Source organism: Trachurus trachurus (genome assembly GCF_905171665.1).
Source record: "Trachurus trachurus genome assembly, chromosome: 21".
In the NCBI taxonomy this organism is placed as follows: Eukaryota; Metazoa; Chordata; class Actinopteri; order Carangiformes; family Carangidae; genus Trachurus; species Trachurus trachurus.
In genome coordinates this window covers 205980-228412 of record NC_139899.1, presented here as the reverse complement: position 1 = coordinate 228412, position 22433 = coordinate 205980, and the positions used below count along the sequence as shown (strand labels likewise).

Genomic DNA, 22433 nt, shown 5'->3' with positions numbered 1-22433 from the left:
TCACCAGCCAGCAAGACATCATCAAAGAGCAGGTAGCATAATGACTGACTGACAGGTTGGCAGAGAGTTATGGTTCAGCTCTCTGCCAGCAGACTGTACATGAGAGGTATGACCTTTGTGATATAGTCTACCAGTACCACTAATAAGTCTATATCAATGCACTCACATTGAAGCGATCTAAAGGAATGGCTGGTCCTGGAGGTCCAGGTGGTCCCGGTGGTCCTGGTGGGCCAGCGACTCCCTGAGGAAAACAAAGTTATTCACTTGTTATTGGTCTTTAGATGCAGAGTTACTCATTAGGTACTGGTGAAACAGCAGCAACAACAACTACAGTCACTAGTTTATTTCTTCTGACAGCTACACAGTGATTGCAATTACTGATGTAAACATTGGTCTGAGTCTGAGAAATGAACAGTTTGATCCAGACATTGACATTATCATTGACAAATTCTATGCATCTAGGCTATATACTGTACATGTTAATGTCTACCAACAACTTTAACACAGTGGCTCTTTTAAAAATGTAGAATTGCAACTTGTTTAAATACACTGACTTAAAGAGGAACTATGTAAGTCTGGTCGCTTTTCCACTGTTTTGCTAACCCTCCTCCTGGCCATGTGCATTTGTTTACAACGAAGCCGTCGAGAAATCAATCAATAGAGCAGGAGATAACGTTATATAACATACACGATGTTACGATGTGTATATTTGTGTAGTTTAATCTGTCATAAACAAGAGGTTATGGGTCACAGGGCGCGTTTGTGTCGCGGTGCGCAGAGACAAGAGCTGGGACACCAGGGCGGCGGCCTCGATCTTGCAAGGTTGGGTTTTGGCCAAGAGACGCAATAAGTGACACGCACGTGGAAGCAGAGAGCCTTGTCCCTTGTAACAAGTTAAGCCATTTATCAAACCATCACAATTACTCCAAAGCTGTTTGAATAAGGTAAAAATGTAGCACAGTTAAGCTACTAATCCCGCATAGTTCCTCTTTAATGAAAACGTTTAATCAGTTGTGTTTCTGAAAACACAATTGTTAACCTTATCATACAGCAGAAACAGGTGTTAGGTAAAGTAAAGGTAAATACAGCCCTAAAAATATGAGCAGCTATCGAAGAACACCTCCCTGTTAAATAAGGTAATAGCAATACAATAAGCTAACAAATAGCGTACTTACTGGGTAACCATAGCCAGCTCCACCTGATGGATCTCCTTTCTCACCCTTGTAGCCATTAACACCAGGGCGACCCTGAAGGGAGAAACATACAGTATAGATTTTTTTTTTCCCCACTTAAAATGTGGTTAATGTAATTATACCACTGTAATGATATACACTGTCAGAAACAGGTGGGTTTGTTCTGACACCTCCACTTTGTTGTGTTTTATATTTCATTAGAAATGGATATTATTGCGAACTAAAAAATCCATAATGACAATATAAGATATTAACATTTTATTTTATAGAAATGTATGTGAATGTGTTAAATGTTCCACTTTACTGGCTGATGTACTCACAGGTCGGCCAGGCATTCCAATTTCACCCTTTAATCCAGGAGGCCCGTAGTGGCCCTATAACAATCAATCATGAAACAGAAAGCGAGTATGAGCTGACAGGAGAATGAAGCAGGAAAAGTGTATTTTTTAATTTAAAACAGCTTTGGTACATTAACTTGAATATCTGAGATTGAAATGCTCAAACACTTACAGAAGGTCCAACAGGCCCAGCTGGTCCTCTGTCTCCCTGCAGGCAAGTGGCAAGAGTTAGTCTCAACATCACAACCGTGTGTACAGCCACAAGTAGAACCATAATAGTATATCATATTGTTTTTATTTTTGATTGTATTTCATTTATTCTATTTGTTTTATTATCAATACTGCTGATTATGGTGTACTGGTTTATCTCCGTTAAGCAGATCTGGTTTTTGGTTTTATGTTTGTTTTTGATGACTGTGTTATTTTTACTTGATCTGTAAAGCACTTTGTAACTGTGTTTTGAAAGCTATACAAATAAAGTTTATTATTATTATAATAGGCTTGAAAATAAGCAATCATAGAAAAAATATAGTAGAAATATTTACATGTAGGGTTAGGGTTTCTGGAACACAGTGAGACTCACCTTCAGACCTAGAGACCCCTCCAAAGAGAGAAGATTTCCATCAGGTCCGATCACTAAGCCTGGCTCACCTTTGTCACCCTGAACACGGAGCAGCGGAGTGAGACAACATGGACTCAATTACAGAAATGTCACAATGATGAAGAGCAGCTAATTACAGTAATGCTTCACCAAATAAATAATCAAGACTTTACCTTCAGTCCATAGCCAGTAGGACCAGGGTCCCCTCTGTCCCCCTTTGGTCCAACAGGACCCTACAGAGTAATAACAAAAATGGCATTTACAATCTAACAAGTGGACAGTTCTTTGGCAGCTGGACAGTCTTTGTTCACTTAGATCAAGCCAACATCATGATGATTCATCCTATTAGACTGCGTTTGTACAGTGCAGCTGAGTTGCAGAGAGGATCATTGTTTAGATACGGAGTGTAGAAATCAGTGGACGAGGTGTTGGGGGGTTGTTTGACTGGTTGCACTGCCAGGAGGGTACAAACGTAGTAAAGAAGCTGTCAATGCTTGCCATGGTCTGTGGATGCCAAACTCTACTGTTATGTTATCTGGAAGCATCGTAGCTTTTTGTAAGAATGGACTCGGTGCAAACATGGAGTGTGAACAATAACATCACCACCACAAAGAATTTAAAACAGTAACTGAATAAAAATGCAGTAATGAATTGACCCACACTGTTGCTGATAAAGTTTTTGGATTTAGCTCTGTTCTGGTTTGTCACATTCCAAGGAAAAAAACATTATAGAGAAGAGGAATAGATACAGTGACAATATTAAATTGATACGTTAAGGTTCATTCTGTTTTTGGTCTTTTCATAAAACCTACTGACACTGAGGAAAATAAACAGTAGGCCTAAATGTAGAATAGAAAAAAACTGTGCCAGGAAAAATCACCTGCTGAGAATCAGACTTTAATTATGTATGCAGGTACACTTCACATTCATGCTCATAATAGGGGCAAGGCAGATAAATTATGCAAGACAGGAAAACTTACAGGGAATCCAGCTTGACCAGGCAAACCAGGTCCGCCCTGTACAGGAACACAAAAATATATTACATTCAGCTTTGGTGGCCTGTGTTTCCTTGACTTATTCTGGACCAACCTGGTCTCAACTTGTTCTAAACTGTGTGAGCAACTTTCACTCAGTATAGCTGAATGTTTTACGAATGACTTTGAAAAAATATTGAAGTCAATTTCTTGTTTGCGGTTATTTTTCACAGAACTTCGGCATCGTAACAATTGATGAATCAAAGAATGGTTGATATCTTTCAAAGGATCACACACACTGAACAACACACACAACTGGATATTTCACCATGCAGTATAAACTCTGGTCTGTCAGTGTTGTCCTAGTTCTATGTAAAACTTAACACACATGAATACATTCAACTGCAACGACTGAGCTGAAATTGCACTAAAGAAGTGAGATGTGAATACTGTACACACCGGAGGCCCAGCACTGCCAGTCGCTCTGTCGAACTGCACAGACACAAACAGAACAAAGGACAAGATGAAGGAAATGGAGCTGTTATTGTTGATATGATTAAAGCTGCTCATGATTTTGAATTCAGTGTCTGATAAAGAGTCTGGATCTGCCACTCTGTTTGCTTTGTGTTCCTTACATTGTCAGATGAGGAGTAAATGACTTGTCCTGGTGGACCAGGTGGGCCAGGTAGTCCCGGGAGTCCGCTTCCATCTCGACCTGGTTCTCCCTAAAACCACAAAACACACACACATAAACAAGCAAAAACATTAACTATTTAACATATTAACATATTAACTTTACCACAGTGGAATGCATCCAAAAACAAAGTTAGTCTAATATGGAATTTAAATATAATCTGCTCAACATATCACAGTTCTGTGTTTTATAATAATGTAATCAACAGTGATTTTATTCAGGGTTAAAATTGATATTCACCGTCTCTCCTTTGTCTCCTCTGTCGCCCTTTGGTCCCTGTAACAGCCAAGAAGAAAGAATGAAACAAACAAAAGACACACAACGTTAAATCTAAAGGATTTAAAATCTCACACTGCCTTGTGTTACAGCTTATTATGATCGAAGCTGCATGTTTGGCACATTTTCCTAATTGCTTTGTTCTACACGAAAATCTAAGGCCATGGGGCTAAATGGTCCAAGAACATGAACATATGAAAAATGCAAAATATACAATATAAACAACTATCCTCAGTGTGACAGTTTGACCTGTCTGCAGGTAAGACATCTACCTGAGGTCCAGGGAATCCATCCAACCCTGGTCGCCCATCTTTTCCAACAGGACCTTCACTGCCCTTTAGACCTGGAATACCAGCTAGTCCAGGTTTACCCTGCAGAGGTACAGTCAAGTTAAACTATTAAAAAAAACACACACATCAGTAACACAGAGAGAAAGACACTGTTCAACCACATGTTGACAGCAGGACAGACTGCAATGGAAAGAAGACACAAAAAGCCAGCAATTAGCTTTGCAGAACTGTTTTACTACAGGACTGTTATTTAATCCAGCACTAGACAAGCCAAATGTTTCCCATGTTGAGATTTAGATATGCAGCTAGGTAACTACTGGTGATTATCATCCTTTAAGCAGTGACTTCTTGTAATGTGGATAGTTTGTTTGTAGTAAATCAACACCAAACCCATATGGTCCAAAAACTGAAACAAACATATACAGTGATTTTACAGTGTTGAGTGAATAAATGTTCCTGCTCCGTTGCTGTGAGTTTGTATTTCAGACATTTCAGTCTGTCTGGTGGTATAAATTCACACCAAACTGCTTTCATCTAAAATACTTTCAACACTCAATATACAGTAAAAACAAGAAAACAAAAAATGTCATTTCTGTGTGTTTGCTGGCATTTAACCTTTCACCCCTCACCATCAAATTCTATGTTTACTTACCGGAAGTCCTGGAAGACCCTGAAAACACACAACAGTTGCCTTGGTTATTTACAAGTTCATGTATGTTTTCATGTATTTAAACTGTTGAACACTCTGACAAGTGAATATTCTGTAAAATGCACTACTATATTATACATTGACTACATATAAAATACATGGCATGATGTGTTCTTTTAAATAGAAAAATACCCACTGTAATCAGCTCATTTACAGACTGTGTGGCAGCCTGTATGATTTAACTTTGTTCAAAACACAGTACAATGTTTGTACAAGTCAAATGAACAGGTGCTGCCCACACCTGGCTTTACGTCATCAAATATTATTATTATTTTTTTTTGAATAGACAGAAGTGATCAGACCAGACTGAAGTGAGTGATCATGTTCAATTAAAATGAAATTTAAATTATAAATGTAATATCTGCTGCTGTCTACTGTATGAATGTGAGGCCAGCTGTGGTGATGAGCCTATGACACAGATGTTTAATACTGTTTCAAAATCCATCACTCTGCTTCCATATGACATCCTTTCAATTCAAGTGGGAAAATGGGAAATGGGCTTATCTTTTGGGGTATTTTCTATTCCTTTAAGGTACATAGAGACTAAAACCATATTCAAAGAATGTCAGTATTGCTCCTTTTAAACTTTGCCTGTAATGGTTCGAGACAGATAATATCTCCCACAGGATCTTAAATCTTAAGTATCTACCTGTCGTCCTTCTGGTCCTCTGATGCCAGGAAGTCCATGGCTGAAAGCTCCACCAGATCCCTCCATGTCATCCTACAAACACCAGAGATGTCATGTGTGTAAGACTCATTGATACATATGTAACACACTGAATTTATAACTCAGCTGCACTTCTCTGTAAGTCACAAACACTGAAAGAGAACGTACAAATCCAACACGATAACTTGGTCCAGGAGGCCCAGGAGGTCCAGCTGGTCCACTGGGTCCAATGGGTCCTGGCAGACCAGCCAGTCCAGTCTGTCCTGGAGATCCTGGTACACCAGGGTCTCCTTGAGCTCCCTGCAGGATGGTGACAGGCGTCAAATCAATGTTCAGAATACATCACTAAAAATCATCATCTATAGTGAACTACAGGAAAACAGGCTGTGGTGAGGATGTTTTGAACGTCACCTGCATCATGCAGCGTTTAGTTATCAGTGCTAGTAATGGTTGCATGTAAAAGGACACTGGATAATGTAACTGCACAAACAGCCATGCTGATTTCTCTGGGACCAAATTCAGATGAATGTTAAATCAAACCGTAACCAGCACTCAGATTAAACTTTAAGTCAGGTCTGTAGCTGACAATATTTGACAAACATTTGCATATTGTTAGAAGACATAAATCCCCTTTGATGGCTGACGTGTACCTGCAGATGGGAAGGCTTAGGAGAGGAGGAGGAGGAGGATAAATAGTGAGGCAGCAGATTGTTGAGAAAAGAAAAGTAGGAGCTTGTCTGGAGAAATGAAAGGGAAAGTTTTAGAAATAGTTGAATGAAACTCTTTCAATGGAGTGGACACTGCACAGGTCTGGTATCCCAAGGCACACTACTGTACTTACATGTGAATTTATGTCCAAAGAAGCTGTCTCTACTGGTTAAAACTAAGGAAATGTGTGTTTGGCTGTGTTGTGGGGAGTAGATCTCACTGTAAAGTGGCAGCTACTCCAGAGTAAAAAGAAAAAAGAAAAAAAAAGTAAACAATTGAAAGTTGTAAATCCACACCTTCTGTCCAACCACTCCTGGAAGACCCAGCTCGCCTGAATCCCCCTAATGCAGAAAAAAGGACATGTTTATTAAAATGAAATGTGTATTTAAATTCTATATATCTCCACAGACAATACATCACAGTCATCCTAACAAGACCGTCATGCTTTTGAATTTGTATGCCACCAGGAACATGGAGCATTACATGTAATTACCGATAATTCCACAAACATTTTTTTGTTACTGTATGTCACCACCTGCTCGCTGGTGGCTGCTGCTCATTTAGTTAGTGCTGCGTTCAACCACATCACACACAGGAAGAATCAATGAGCAGCTGAGGGATTCTAAAAATTAGATTTGGTATTTTTGGAGAGGAAACAAGAACATTACCTTTTCTCCCTTGGGACCAGGAGCTCCTGGGAGGCCATCAGTGCCCGGTAAACCAGGCAAACCCTGAAAGCAAAAAGATTTCAATCAGATGTACTATAGTAATTGGTGATCTGGAAGAACATGCAATGCAGTGTCCAATCTGGGGAGTTATCTGTGTAGTGCAGTTGAGAGATGAGGATATTGACACTTACAGATTGACCGGGTGCTCCGTCCTTTCCTGGAGGTCCAAATGCCCCAGAACTAAATCCTGTACCAGATGTAGAGGGTGCTGGAGGTCCGGGTGGACCAGGGGGACCTGGTGGCCCAGGGAGTCCCTACAAGAAAAAAACATATTGTGTCATTTAGTCATTTATGAACCATGTCATTTGTAAAAAAAAAAATTAAAAAAAAAAGTAGAAAAAGTACTGTAATTCATGACTGAATGAATCACACATTTCCCTCTCCCTGCCTTGATTTGACCCTGAAGAAACAAAAACTCTCAATTCAAATCAAAGATCCAATTCAAAAAAGTCCAAGTATCCTGTTAAATTCAGATTTTATTCTGAATGTCCTGACCAGAAGTTGTCATTTCTATATTTCAGGCTTTTAGGCTTCAGAAAATTCACAAAACCTTCATCCAGTCATCCACAGTCCGTGATTGCTTTTCATTAGCTCACTGTAACCTTGTTTTTTTTCTGTTTAGGTGTTAATGAAGGCCTTCGTTTGTCTTTTCTGTATGTAAATCCCATTTCCTTTAGGCAGTTTCTTACAGTTCAGTCACAGACGTTGACTCCAGTTTCCACCCATTTGTTCCTCATTTGTTTTCTTGTGAATTTTCTGTTTTCAAAACATAATGCTTTGAGTTTCTATCTTGACGCTACCAGTGTGATTTCATAATATTTTCCTCAGAATTGAGTGATTCCATATTTTTTTCCTCGACTTAATCTAAAAAAAAAAAATTGTTACTGACTACAACAAATTTCTTTCCTGCTTTTTTTTTAGTGTTTCTTAAAGCCAGAAGGTAGTCATTTTGAACAAAAATGGTTTTGTGGCATGTCTGTGATTTGCCCTTTTTCTATAAACAACTAAATGACCACCTTCCAAGAGTGGTGATTCCATCGTTTTTGCCAGGGGTTGTATTTGTGTCACTACCAATTACACATCTTGAGGTCATATGGACTTTTCATTCAGACCAATGAACCCCTGCCCCATCTATCAATCCATACATGGAACACAGCTCCTCCACCTTGGACTTAGTGAGTTAGCTGTTTAACGGTTAGTCAATCAGCACTGACTGACCTTTTAAAATGAAATTATTATTGTCTGTATAAATAGATCATTATGCCAAAGTAAGATCTCCCTTCATATAAAATCATCAGATCAGTCACCGGAACAAAAATGTCAAATAAACGTGTGAATTCTTCTCACCCGGATAGATTCCAGATCAGGGAACCCTGATCCCTCCATGTCCACAAAAGTCTGAAATCAGACCGAATCAGTTGAGTCGTGTTATTCAACAAATACTTTCCTGCTGAGACAAACTGTGTTTTGATTTTGTCAAGCTTGTGAAGACTAACTCACAGATCTATAACCTGGTCCGGGAGGTCCAGGAAGTCCTGGGACCCCCCTGGGGCCAGGTTGACCCTCTCCAGTGTCTCCCTGTAGAAACAAGACTCATTAAATCAAGGTAAGATTTTTATGCAACAGTGATTTTAACACAAAATGTTTCTTCTGATATTTTGTTGTACTTTATCCTATTTGTGTTTCATCTTACTTTCTCTCCTTTGGTCCCGGGGTCACCTGGGGTCCCTGGGAAGCCTGGAGGTCCTTCAGGCCCCTGTGTTAACAGAACATAATGTCAGGGCACTAAGGACTGTGAAGAAGGTACAGCAATGAAAATACTGTATCTCTAGATTAACACCCCATCACCACTTTTTTTTAAACCCAGTCAATGTTTTTGTCTTGTTCTAATAAAAACCAAACTACTTACAGTTTTTCCATCCTCACCGGGATCACCCTGCAAGATTGAAAGACAAACTGAAGTAAACATGGCAGGACATGGACAATATGACCATTAACTTCTTCTTCAGATTTTACAAGGAATAAAAAAAACTTTGTATGAAACATTTTCTCAAAATGTACAACTGTATTTGGAGTTAAAATATAGTATATGCAGTCTACTAACGGGCTCTCCATCCGCTCCTCTTGGTCCCTGAGCACCTGGCGATCCAGGTGGCCCTCGGGGTCCAGGGACCCTCGAAACAACCGAGCCGTCACCGCCGGTTGAAAATTCAGTTGCTGGCCCTGGAGGGCCGGGGGGACCGGGAGGCCCAGCAGGACCAGGCTCACCCTTAGATCCTTGGTAGCCAAAGCCGGCGCTGCCCTGGAGATGAGGAAACGTCAGTGTGATTGGACAGATGAAGCTTTTCCACATCCGTCATTTCACAGGTCACAGTTTTCTAGGCCGTGACTTTCCCAGAAAACATCACAATGACAAGACAAGAGCAGCGCTGGACTCAGGACATGAATGTTTAACAGTGGTGTTCTGGTCAAGCTCCATAGTGACGAGCTGGAACGCTGCGTCCACTGATTCCACTGATGAAGAGTCATTTGTAATAACTGAGTCTAACACAATCAAATGAAAGTCATTAAGAAAAGAGATCATCTTCAACGTACCTTTGCTCCCGTCTCCCCTGGTTCCCCCTGATAATTAAAAGAAGACACAGTTACGTCAGTGTCAGTTAGACTGAAGTGACCAGACACAATAAAGACACACTGTGTACACACTGCCAGAGTGACAGAGCTGCACACTCAAGTGTTTGCTCTAATCTTCACTATCTACTATCAAACCTATAACACCAGCCTGTCATCATCATCATCATCATCAGTTGAGCATCAACCCAGAATGCAACTGTTATTGTTCTGTGGGAATAAGTTATGTTTGTATGTATTTCTTTGTATTCCATATAGGTCAAGTCAATACTCTTTTTGTTACACTTGTGTTTGATTAAATATATAACTTTTTTGGTAACACTTTATAATAACTACACACTATTAAGTATTAGTTAAGCATTAATAAACACTGAATTCTTCATTTATAACGCATGAATACTCATACTTTACAATTACAGTTAGTGCTTATCAATGATGAGTAAAACATTTAAACTACACACTAATGAGTATTTAATGCTTAACTAATGCTGAATAGTGTGTACTTATTATAAGGTGTCGGCCACTTTTTCCTCTTTTCCTAGTTTTTGTCGCACGCACACGCACACACATAATGCACTAATGTGCAGTGTGTAGTAAAACAGGATGTGTATGCTTGGACTGAAATGAAATAAGGACTGGTGGCTCCCTCTAGTGGTCCTTTGGGACACTTCATTATAGTTCACTTCACCCTCCATGCAATCCATCCAACTTTAAAACTACATGTCACAATTCTCAGGTCAGGTCAGGGTCAGGGTGAACTTTATTGTCTCGTTAGGGAAATTTGTCTTGTGCGTCATGGTACATAACAGCTGCACAGGGCAGAAAAGATAAAAAATAAAATCACATAGACATTGACTACTAAAACAGGACTAGGACTAGGACAGGATAAAAAAGGTAGAAAAAAAGCCCAAACCTTCTCTCCGCGGGCTCCACCCCGTGAACTGGAACCATAGCCTGCTTCTCCCTTCGGCCCGATTGGACCCCTATCTCCTTTCTCTCCTCTGTCCCCTTGGTCGCCCTTCTCTCCTCTAGACCCGATTGGCCCTGGGAACAATGACAAAGGACAGAGTCAGTGATACCCTCATGAAAAGAGCTTTCAGAAATGATTAACGACTGTATCCCACATCCCAAACAACAAACAGGACATTGCCTGCCCACGACGAGAGGGGGTGGGAGAAAAGAAGCGGAAGAAAATGACTTTTTGCTCAATGTAGCAAAAATCCCATGCAGCGCACACGTCTGCAATTTATAGACCATGTCAAGGTGCGGCGCTGGTAATTGAGTACACCTTCCCAGAACTTCATGCACCACCATCCTGATATTTATTTTCTGCTGTGACGCAAACTGACTTTGCACTCTTCCAACTGAATGTGTCACTTTCAGTGGGCACCGCATGAAATGCAGCTCACTCCTTTAGCTGTGGAGAAATCACCACCGAATCTCCACCACCGCTGACATGCACAGCAAAACACATCCGGAGCAGCTGGGGCCTCGGTAATGTTGCAAATAGCAGCAGAAGAAATTGATCTCATGCTTCTGGCTGATGCACAAGTACACATGTCATGTTGTCATAGCATTAGCAGCTTCTAGGGGCCAATGCTACAAGACCATGCAACATACACAATGTAACATCCCTTAATATCCATGAGAAAGGCAAAAACCAATAAAACCCTTTCCTCTCTCTCGCTCATTTCCTCCCATGGTCGAGCTATACTCTGTTTACTCTCTGTGAGTTTTCAGGGGGATTATAGTCTGAACATCACAATTTGTCACTTCCCCTCTGGCCTACAGTATATACAAACATGTCCACCACCCTATAAAGTAGATTAATTCATGCACTCTTGTGCTTGTGAGCTTTTTAAATCACACACATACACACAAGAGGCAGGCAGAACAGATACTGTAGGAGAAAAAAAATAAAACACACAGGATATTTGGATGCCGGTCTCTGTGGGGTTTTTTTTCTTTTTTTAACTCCCACTGACCCACCTGGTGACCCAGGAAGTCCAGACTCCACAAAAACGTGGTGGGAGTCACTCGCTGGACACAAGGCAAAAGACAGCGTTAAATGAAGTCTCCACATTAACAGTATTTGGTGTCAGTTTATAACCTCAGTCAGTGACTGTGAAGGAGGGAAGCTGCTTTTTTTTTTAAAAATTGTGTTGTATTGGAATCAGTACTATTGCAACGTGGGTAATTTAACTAGGTACTGTTAACTCCAGAGATACAGTCTGTAAGCTGGTTTCCACTGGTCTAATGTCCATTCCCTTCGTCTTCTCTTCTTCTTCTTGGTGTCCTTCTACAGGAACTGGTTGACAGTCTCCTCAGGTCAGTTGATGTTAAGCCATGTCTGCTCCCTGAACTGCAGCACAGGTCATTCTTGATCCTAATCCACATGAGACCTTGTTTCACCACTGTGTTTGATTGTTTGTGCAACTGAACTTAAAGATACATTCAATGTTATTTTTCAGTTTTCCAGAATTACTGACCCTCATATCTAAAAGTATTAGTAGGCTGTCATTTAAGTTTTCTTAGATAAGCAGCTCTTGTCCTAGATGGTCATTTGCTTAGTAGTAACACTACAACAACACAGCACAACTGATGGTCTTCAGTGGGTTGTGTCCAAAGTCACTCACTCATCATGATAGTGGATAATAGGGAACAGTGAGTGATTCTGGACACAGCCATGATCTCCTAAAAAGTGGCAAAAAATCCACAAATACACTTTTGTTGGCCTGTCCTGTTTAAAAAGCAATCCTGGTGAAACCTCACTATTGCACAAAGCTGTCGGGGTAAATGGTGGCTTCTTTGAAGATGCAGAAATATGCAACTTTTCTCTTTTGTTTTTACACCTCAAATGCTTACTACACTATTCCCTTTGTGCTATTTCATAGAGAATAAAAAACTAATAATAAGTAAATGTTCAAAACACTGGCTTTTGGCTTTGTACTGTATAATAAAATAACATTTCAGACTAAAACCTAATTCCTAATCCCACTACCCAGGATTTTTCAGCTTCTTTACATTGTGGCTTGAACACAAATATATTGAAAGAGAAAACGTTTCGAGTGACTGGCTCTTCGTCAGGTCAATGATTTGAACAATTACATTCAGGTGCTTCTCATATAGTTTTTTGTAATAGTTCTATACTTCTTGATTTGTGACTATTCTGATGCATATGATGCTATATTGTATTGAATGTCTATTTGTTTAACTCATTTTATGGATTTTCTTGTTTTCATGATTATCTTACAGTATGTGTTACTCTTTTTTTTTTCTAACCACTCCCATGAGTGGACCCCGCCCCCCAAAAAACTATATGAGAATCAATGTAATTGTTCAAATCATTGACCTGATGAAGAGCCAGTTGCTTGAAACGTTGTCTCTTTTAATATGTAGCCCTTGAATAAATATATTTTCTATTTCAGGAGAAGACAGTGTTGCGAGTTCACTTTTCTGCCTTGTTTACAGTAACTTCCTTGAACTCAGCACTATGCGAAGGTTACAAAATAGAGAATAACAGCAAAAAGATTCTCAATTACTGATAGTGTAAAAAAGTTTGAAAATTATATAATTTAACCCTCCTGTTGTCCACCTGGGTCAGGGAAGGAAGGAAGGAAGGACAAAGGAAAAGAAGGAAGGAAGAAAGGAAGGAAGGAAGGAATGAAGGACAAAGGGAAAAATTGTAGGAAAGAAGGAAGGAAAGATAGATGGAGGGAGGGAACAGATTGGAGGGAGGGAAAAGGGATTGTGGAAAGAAGGAAGGGGAAAAGGAAGGAAAGAAAGATGGAGGGAGGGAACAGATTTGTTCAAGGAAGGAAGAAGGGTAAGAAAGGAGGAAAGAAGGAAGGGAAAAGGAAGGAAAGAAAGATGGAGGGTCAACTGGATCAAAAGAAGGAAGAAGAAATAAGGACAAAGGGAAGGAAGGAAGGAAGGAAGGAAGGAAGGAAGGAAGGAAGGAAGGAAGGAAGGAAGGAAGGAAGGAAGGAAGGGAAAATGGATTGTGGAAAGAAAGAGGGGAGAAAGGAAGGAAAGAAGGAAGGAAAGAAGGAAGGAAAGAAGGAAGGATGGAGGAAGGGAACAAATTGGGTCAGTTTGACCCAGAAAGACAACAGGAGGGTTAATGTGATTACACAGAAAGCAATGCAGGTTGACTGCTCCACATATCACAGTACACCTCCTGTCCACTAGAGGGAGACATGTGCCTGAGAATCTACAGCAACCTGTGACTTGTTCATCTGAGCATGTTGAGGGACCGTGAACCCTGCAACACCATGTGCTGCTAGAAACATTCTCCCCCATGCCCAGCAGGTGAGCAAGTCACATGTCAGCTCGTGGAAGCACAACCTCCATTTCCCATCTTTTACCGTGGTGCTGGAAAAAGTATGAATGATATATTTTGCAAAACAGCCCGGGGGCAGATCTAAAGGCATCTGTGTTATCACTCAAACAGAGATAGGCTCAACTTTTTCCACTGTCAAAAATAAAGAGAAAGCAGAAACTATATTCCATCTCATGGTGCTGTTGAGCACAACTGGGCAAGTTTCACATTTAAAAAAACAAACAATATCATGTCTCTTCTCAGTGTGAAGTGTTGACTAAACTCACCTGTCTCTCTTGTAACAGACACCTCCTCTTTCTTGATCACTGGTGGCTGCTGAATGGGCCGAGAGGATGGAGGAGTAGTCTGCAGGAAACACAGAGATACAGATTTCAAAATGGCAATTTATGACATTTCTTTATGAATTTGCTGTAAAGGCCCAATTTCCACTGGTATCTCTCCTACACTGTAAAAAGAAAAACCCTGAAAACAATGTTACTGTGTGGGAAAAAGCTGCTCTCATTCACATCAATCCCAACAAAAAATGACTCATGTTTCCGTCTTGTTACCATTCGCCTCCACTAATGTTTAGAGACTGTGCCACCAAAGCGCTCTCCCCAACTTTCCCAGCTACACCAAGCCTATTTTAAAAAATGAGTCAACATGTGCATGTCAAACCAAGGACGGAGGAAAAACATTTTTGTTAAGACTGTCAGGGAACACGCTGGTCCAGTCTGCAGCTCCAGCACATCATCACCCTGAGTGATAGTGACACCTGGAGCTCAATAACTGAGCCTATTTAAAATACAAATTAAATTGTCTATGTGAATTTATGTGGATGAGTGAAGTGGTCCTATCGCTGCTACTCTACACTGTTAACATGGACAGCTGATAAAACCTGATAAAAACCCAATGAGCAAATACAAGCGAAACAAATATAATACACTTGAAAGATATTGCACAAAGATGGAAAGAGATTGGAAAGATTGATTGTAGGGTGGGCATTTCAAGCAAAAGTACTATTCGATAATCGCGAGGTACTAATCGATTATTGATCGACTATTCACTTGTTTTCATTTGACAGAGTTTCACACAGAACTTTCTGGTGGAGTCTTTCCATGTTTCTCCTTTTGCGACAGTAAAAAGGAGACATTTACATTTTTTCAGACAAGACAATTATCTCATTAACTATTCAATTTTTTTTAACTGAACGACTATTCGACTATTCGAAAATCATTGGAAAGAAGCTTGGCAATAAAGTATTAAAAAAAGAGATAGAAGCATATAGAGTGTATGTGTATTTGTATACAGGCCCCATTTACTGCAGCAAATCTCCTTTTCCTTTCCTTTCCTCTGTGCTCAGTTTTTACGACTGCCAACGATTAAAATCAATCATTGCACATCAAACAACTAAACACCAGTTCAGAAACAATGTTTTTTTTCTGTTCTTGCGTGCCCTTCCTGGTAAAGTGTGTATGTGGGTCACTTTGGAGGACAAAGGAAAGACAGCCTTGAGTGTGCAAATAGGCAAATAGTCTTCTGCCACAAAAACACAGCAGGACTGAGAGAAGCAACAGGAGTATTTGAATGAATGATGGAGGAGGGGGGTGGGGGGGTGGGGGGTCTCTTCTGCTTCCCAAACTGCTACTGGGGGGGGGGGGGGGGGGATAATGCAAACACCCCCGTCTAGCTCGTTCTTCACCAGTTCTACACCTCCAAACTGTCAGCTGTGGAGTGTCAGAAGAGGAGTGGGATGAAGAATGTTGGTTGTTAATTAACCATTAACCAGTTTCCTATTGGAAACTCTTCTCCCCACTGTGTTACACAGCACCGACTATGCTAAGAATTTGCCCAGGCCATTGTTGGCTCCTCTTACTTGATGTATGTATTAATGTGATAAATAATACCCTGCTTGTTCACTCATCTGCCTATCCATCATGGCCGGGGATGATCGGTGGGAGGGTATCTCCTTTTTAGAACATAGTGCTGATAGATTTGAACCACACGACCCCCCCACCCCCCCTCAAACCCACTTTAAGAGCAGGTATGCAGCTCAACATATTCCACCTACGCAGGAGGGTGGCTCTTTCTCTCTGTGCCTGACTGTCCTATGAAGTGCGGAGAGGAAACATATTGGAATTTGCAGATCTTTGCGGTCGGTCCGAGGAAATACGAAAAAAAAAAAAACTGATCCAGCTGTTTATGAAATGCAGTAACAAAGGTTTGTGTGACAGAGAGGAAATAAGTAGAAAATAAGTAGATTTAAACAGAAACCGTCCTCTCTGTGGCTGTAAATCATCCAGATTAAAATGCAACCTAAGAGTCTGACACAAAAAGTAATAACAAGGCTTTTTCACTCTCAACTTTAGGAAAGTGCATGACAAACCTAACATTAACGTTTCCCCACCTTATAAGACAACTTCCCAGTAAACACAGCATAACATAGCTACAACATCATTTCCCTAGGCTGTTATTATGAAGATGAAGAGGATCAAGCAAACTCACAATGCTCATTCATCCATTCTGTAGCTAATAATTACGTTTTTATTTTTTTATGAGTGTATATTGTATTCTCTCCATGGCTTCAGCTGTGTTTTCTTGATTGAAGACATGTGTCAGTCATATAACATTATATGTATGGGAGGGAAATATGGGAACTATAACTCTCAATGCAACCTTTTTAGAGATCTGGAAATATAACTGTGCCACAACATCTTCAAATGTGTTTACATGAAGAGGCACAATGTGTTTCAAAGAAACATAGAAAATATACTCCATGTGCTCCACAGTCCCTTGTGCACTAATTGGGCCACATCAGAAAGGAACGCTCCCCCACCACATCCAGTTGGTGTCACGGTCTGGGAACGTTTCCTGTTAGGGCTTCACGCTGAAGGGCGACACTTCAGCAATGACACAGTTCAGGATGACTGACCGCCTCTGCCATCTATCAACGTGAATTCCAGCGTGACAAAATGGAAAGTTTTCACTTCTACAGTACAACTCTCTCCTCCACGTCAGGACTTGCCTTAATAACACTGTAACACCGGTGGGACAATCGTTGCAGAGCGCAGGTTATATTTTCTGTGACGAGACATCAGACGGAACAGGACGGCAGGTAGGCATTAGAAGCCAGCTGTTGTCTTTTTACATTACATTTGCTATTACATACGTATAAATGCCTACTGAACAGATGGAAAAGCCCCCTTGTAAAACACACAGAGCATCAAGGCTAAAGACTAAAGTAGGGCAGAGGTGATGAAGAGACTTCCGACTTGTAGCACCTGACCCCGCCCTCTCTGTCTCCTTCTCCAACTTTCTTTCCACCTCTGTCAGTTCCTGTGCACAGCTGATGGAGAAAGCAGTCAGAATAACAAAGCCTTGGGGCTAGGGAGGCTGGGGGGGGTCGAACGGATCCGATCCAGTCCAAACTGACATCTGTTTTTTCCAACCCTGCACTATAATTGTGAGTGGGAGTAGTGCATGCATGCACTGAGGCGGTGGTGCAACTAGAGTACGTTTTTATGGCTATCTGAAGATGTGAGTGGGTGTCTGTGGAATCTGATTGTGTGTGTGTGCGAGTGTGTGAGAGACAGAAAGCAGAGAGGGGAGGACGACTGACAGACAAATGAGGGGGAGAGATAAAGAGAGTGACAAGATGAAGGAGGATGCAAAAAGATACAAATAGATGTGATGATTAAGAGAACTTGAATGGCAGCATGGTGGTGGTGGAGAGATGACTATCTTTCTTGTGGTGTCGGTGGGTTTAGGCCTTCATCCAGGTGATAAGTCTGATAAGAGCTCACACAGCTCACACAACAGCAGATAAATCCTCTGTGGTTTGAGCCTGTGAACTTCACTAAAGTCAAACTCACATTAAAAGCTAAAAACCTCTTCTTTTTCATGGCTGCTATCAACAAAAGAATGGATCCTTAAACCATAAGTCATCAAGGTTGTTTCCTTTCCAGTTTCCAGTCTGATACGAGGCAGCTCTTTATGTTGAAAAAAAAACTCTCTGTATCCAAATGTATAACACAGAGGCAGCTCGCTTTCCAGACATCAACTCAGCAGTTTTTAATCTCTGTTGAGGGACCAGTGCTCACTCACTCACACCCAGTAACTTGAGACACCAGCGGTGTGTCTTACAATGGGATGACTCAGTTTGCAGAAGCGCAGTCTGTTGTTAATAATGTTTGTTGGCTGGGTCTACATGCCTGCTTCTTCAGGGATTCCTCCATTCATTTACTCATTCATTCATCCCTCTTACGCTCTATTGATTCATAAGGTTTAATATTAACCTCATTTAGTTTGAGTGCACTTCCCCCAGAAGAAAAGGTTAGATACCTACAGTACACTGTTTTAACAATTAAAAGGTAGGACCATTATTGATCAAACATTGTTAAAGGGATAGTTCAACATATTGGCAAATTGGCCCATTGCAATAACCCCTATAGTCTTAGCAGTAGGTTCGTTACCTTTAATTGTCGGTGAAAGCTATTTTTAGAACGGCGGAGCTGCTCAGAGCTACGCTATGGATTTCTTGGTTTCCCTCATCAAACTCATCAAATACACAATCCAACAACTCCAAAACGCTCTGGTGGACAAGTTGTGACCTGCACATTCACCACGCTATGAGATAATAACACAACGCTACCAGACAGAGTTGTTTTAGAGGTAAATGCAGAGACCGCTTGCTGAAAAACTGCCCCCAATGCCCCATCAGCGGTTTTGCATGCATTTACCTCGAAAACAACTCTGTCTCGTTCCGTTATTATCTCATAGCGTGGTGAATGTGCAGGTCACAACTTGTCCACCAGAGCGTTTTGGAGTTGTTGGATTGTGTATTTGATGAGTTTGATAAGAGAAACCAAGAAATCCCATGAGCCTCCGTAGTGTAGCTCTGAGCAGCTCTCGGCTCTGCTCCGCCGTCCTAAAAATAGCTTGCATCGACAATTAAAGGTAATGAACCTACTGCTATGACTATGGGGATTATGACAATGGGCCAATTTGCCAAAATGTTGAACTATCCCTTTAAGTCAAACTTGGATGATAGGAAACACAAAGAATGTAAATATGGTTAACTTAAGACAGACAGACAGAAGAGTTCAGTAATAAACAGCTCTGTACCGTCCATCTATGGTTGTCCTCAGCCGGTCTCAGGGGTCTTCTTTCTTCATAGCCACTTCCTTCACCTGAGGCCTGAGGAGACCAACATACATTTAACATTTCATTTCATGCCCACAAGACACAGTACCTCTCTTGGTAAAATTCAGTGCAGGCAAAACAGCAGTAAGTGAAAACATTAATATAAGAGAGTGCATCATCTTTCCACTGTGAGGGCCAGTTCATGAACTCTTTACTTGAATTCTTGGTCAAATTATAAACCCTATACAAATATGTTAATTACATAATTTCAATGGTGTTTCCACTCTGTGTGACAGTATCAGTGGCTATTTTCACCGTCTGCTGCTTTTATTGCTTTAAATCTGTTTTTATGGCGCATTCTCGGCCTCGCCACTTTTGAAAAGGACACTTTCACCTCAGTAATTGTTTTAACTGGTGTAATGATGGTGAACTTAGCAAACTGTCGGCGTTCCCTCTCTGCACTAATGCCATTACATTAAATGCTTATATGCTGTACAGACTACTCCTGTTAGATTCAAGGCCTTTTATGTAATTCAATATGTTGAATGTGTCCTCTGTTGCTGTCAAACAGCTGTGTGTGTGTGTATGTATGTGTGTGTGTGTGTGTGAGAGAGGTTATCGTTTTAGATAAAAGGCACATCCTGAAATCTGAAACCTGCCATTTCCACTGCCAATGTGATTTCCCCGTCTGATCCAAACGACATCTAAGGATCTGATGACAACAGGCAGTCGACTCTTGAACGTAAGGAAGAGGTGTTTGGTGGTCTGACAGAGCAGAGCAGCTGTGAGGGCAATGTTTTACTAAATAACAGTTGAGGCTGCTGGTGGGCCGCCCAGAGGCACCTGTGTCTGTGTGTGGGTGGTCAGGGTCAGCACAGACCAGGCTCCTCTCAGACTCTTATCTGTTACACATTTACTGTTGGTTAGAAGTGCTGGAATAAATCAAGGCAGTCCAGTGAAGTGTTGTTATTATGTGATACAGTACTTCAGGACAGTCCTGCCCTACTTCAAATACTTGTTTTGTCTGCTTTTGAAAGCACATTGGAGTGATTTTATTTGGTAACACTTTATAATAACTACACACTATTAAGTATTAGTTAAGTGTTAATAAATACTGAATTCGGGGCGGTGTGTGGCACAGTGGTTAAGGCGGCCGCCCCATGTAGAGGCTACAGTCCTCAACGCAGGCGTCCCCGGTTCGAGTCCCGCGTCGGGCGGACATTTCCTGCGTGTCATTCCCCCTCTCTCTGCCTCCCCCTTTCCTGTCCATCTCACTGTGCTATCAAATAAAGGCAAAATCGCCAAAAAATATATACTTAAAAAAAAAAAAAAAAATACTGAATTCTTCATTTATAACACATTAGTACGTACAGTTAGTGCTTATCAATGATGAGTAAAACATTTTTAACTGTGTTTATAAACTACATTGATGGATTCAGTATTTAATGCTGAACTAATGCTTAATAGTGTGTACTTATTATAAGTGTTACCTTTTATTTTAACAATGAATCCCAACTGAATTGACTCTTAGCTAAGTAGCCTAATGCCTGTTCCTAAGCACATACTGCAGTACAGTTAACAGTGACATCAGTGCCAGATCCAGCATTGGAATTATGGGGTAAATAAGAGCAAGCATCTCATTTCAAGCCTCTTTCATGTCTTCAGCTGAGCTCACATCTTTTTTTGTTTGTTTGCTTGTCTTTGTCTGTGCATGGCTCCTCTGTCTCTGCTGCAGTGTGTGTTTGCGTTCCATGGAGATCTCCAGAAAGGACTACACACTCCTGAACTACATTTCCCATCAGAGCAGGACAGGTGTTACAGATCGCCCTGATGAATCACATAAAGACTCCACTGAGCTTATGTACTGATTGTAACCCTGATGAAGCTTGGTCTATTACAAATACTGAAACTTGCATCAGATAAATACAGATACATAAAACTACATCAACCAGGAACAAAGTCATATACAGAGCAATGCAAGAATGGAACTCATTGCCAAGTTATATTAAACAACTAAATAGTATGCTTTTAAAAAAAGCTCTAAAAGAACATAACTTAAAAATGAACATCCATTAATCATGATGTTGTACTTGATATAAATATATGGGTTATTGTAGAAGTATAAGCATAGTGGTTATAGTAGAGTCAATTATTTGTGGATGGGTATCATTACCTGGTTGGAGCTGTATTGTCTTGTTATTTTGTTGTTGTGTTGGTCATGTATTGAATGTATGTAATGTTGTTAGGGTATACTGTATATTGTTTTGTATTTGTCTATATGGTCCACATTGTCTGTATTTATTTGTTTGTGTTGTTTTATGTCTATGTATATTGTCTAGTGTGAATGTGTATTCTTTTATAGTCTCCATGTATATGTTTTGGACCCCAGGAAGAATAGCGGATGCTATGCAGATGCTAATGGGGATCTTAAAGCAGAAGTAAGCGATCCGGTCGTTTTGGCTAATGCTGCGTTCCAGGCAGGCTTTTGAAACCGTAAATTACAGCTTCAAGTCACGACTTACGACTTTGTAGCGTTCCAGGCAACCCACAACTCGCGTTTCTCTGACCTGTTGCCTGTGAAAGTCACTATAACGGCCTCGTAACTTCCGACCTGTGAACTCGTACCAGATCGAACTGGTACGACTTCACAGGTCGGAAAAATACGAGTTACGGGTTGCCTTGAACGCACCATAACTTCTTGTCAGCCGATGGAGTTAGCAGCCCCCGCCCTCGTCATGGATCTATTGGTCCTGGTCCCTACGTCACCACATTCAGGCGCATCCCTTGGCTGCACACACAGCCCTTCATGCTGTTCTCTCTCCTCATTGGATAAAAATTGTAGGATACATGAAAAGTTTTCTCCTCAGCTCAGAGCAGAGCAGAGGGACTGACAGACCCGTGTTTCAGACCAAACACTCTATGTAAGTGATTGCTGTTGGAAGATAGAACTATTTGAGACTTATATTAACACAAAAATATCACTTACTTCTGCTTTAATAAACATAGAAACATAGATCCACGTGTGCAGATACTCTTCTTTTTTGTTTGCTCACTTCTTTTAAAAAGCAGCAACATTGTAAAAGGGCTTTAGCATTAGCTATGTAAAGAATACTGAGCTCAGGTACTGGGGCTAAAACTTCATGTCTCAAGCAAAACAAGTT

The 22433-nt window shown here is 40.8% G+C and overlaps 1 protein-coding gene across 2 annotated transcripts in view; it reads right to left on the bottom strand.

The window, feature by feature from the left end:
- col18a1a (collagen type XVIII alpha 1 chain a) overlaps window positions 1-22433 on the bottom strand; it is an 83459-nt gene that overhangs the window by 7467 nt on the left and 53559 nt on the right. For both annotated transcript variants that reach the window (XM_083997178.1, XM_083997177.1), the window contains exons 4-29: window positions 19255-19326; window positions 14418-14496; window positions 10723-10853; window positions 9774-9800; window positions 9283-9480; window positions 9088-9114; window positions 8872-8934; window positions 8679-8756; window positions 8526-8576; window positions 7310-7432; window positions 7119-7181; window positions 6747-6791; window positions 5911-6042; window positions 5725-5796; window positions 5019-5036; window positions 4349-4447; window positions 4041-4076; window positions 3742-3831; window positions 3566-3598; window positions 3113-3148; window positions 2306-2365; window positions 2115-2192; window positions 1704-1739; window positions 1514-1567; window positions 1176-1247; window positions 167-241 (exon numbers count right to left, since the gene is read on the bottom strand). In XM_083997178.1, the coding sequence (XP_083853304.1) occupies window positions 167-241; window positions 1176-1247; window positions 1514-1567; window positions 1704-1739; window positions 2115-2192; window positions 2306-2365; window positions 3113-3148; window positions 3566-3598; window positions 3742-3831; window positions 4041-4076; window positions 4349-4447; window positions 5019-5036; window positions 5725-5796; window positions 5911-6042; window positions 6747-6791; window positions 7119-7181; window positions 7310-7432; window positions 8526-8576; window positions 8679-8756; window positions 8872-8934; window positions 9088-9114; window positions 9283-9480; window positions 9774-9800; window positions 10723-10853; window positions 14418-14496; window positions 19255-19326 (1848 nt within the window). The remainder of the gene's footprint in view (window positions 1-166; window positions 242-1175; window positions 1248-1513; window positions 1568-1703; window positions 1740-2114; window positions 2193-2305; window positions 2366-3112; window positions 3149-3565; window positions 3599-3741; window positions 3832-4040; window positions 4077-4348; window positions 4448-5018; window positions 5037-5724; window positions 5797-5910; window positions 6043-6746; window positions 6792-7118; window positions 7182-7309; window positions 7433-8525; window positions 8577-8678; window positions 8757-8871; window positions 8935-9087; window positions 9115-9282; window positions 9481-9773; window positions 9801-10722; window positions 10854-14417; window positions 14497-19254; window positions 19327-22433) is intronic.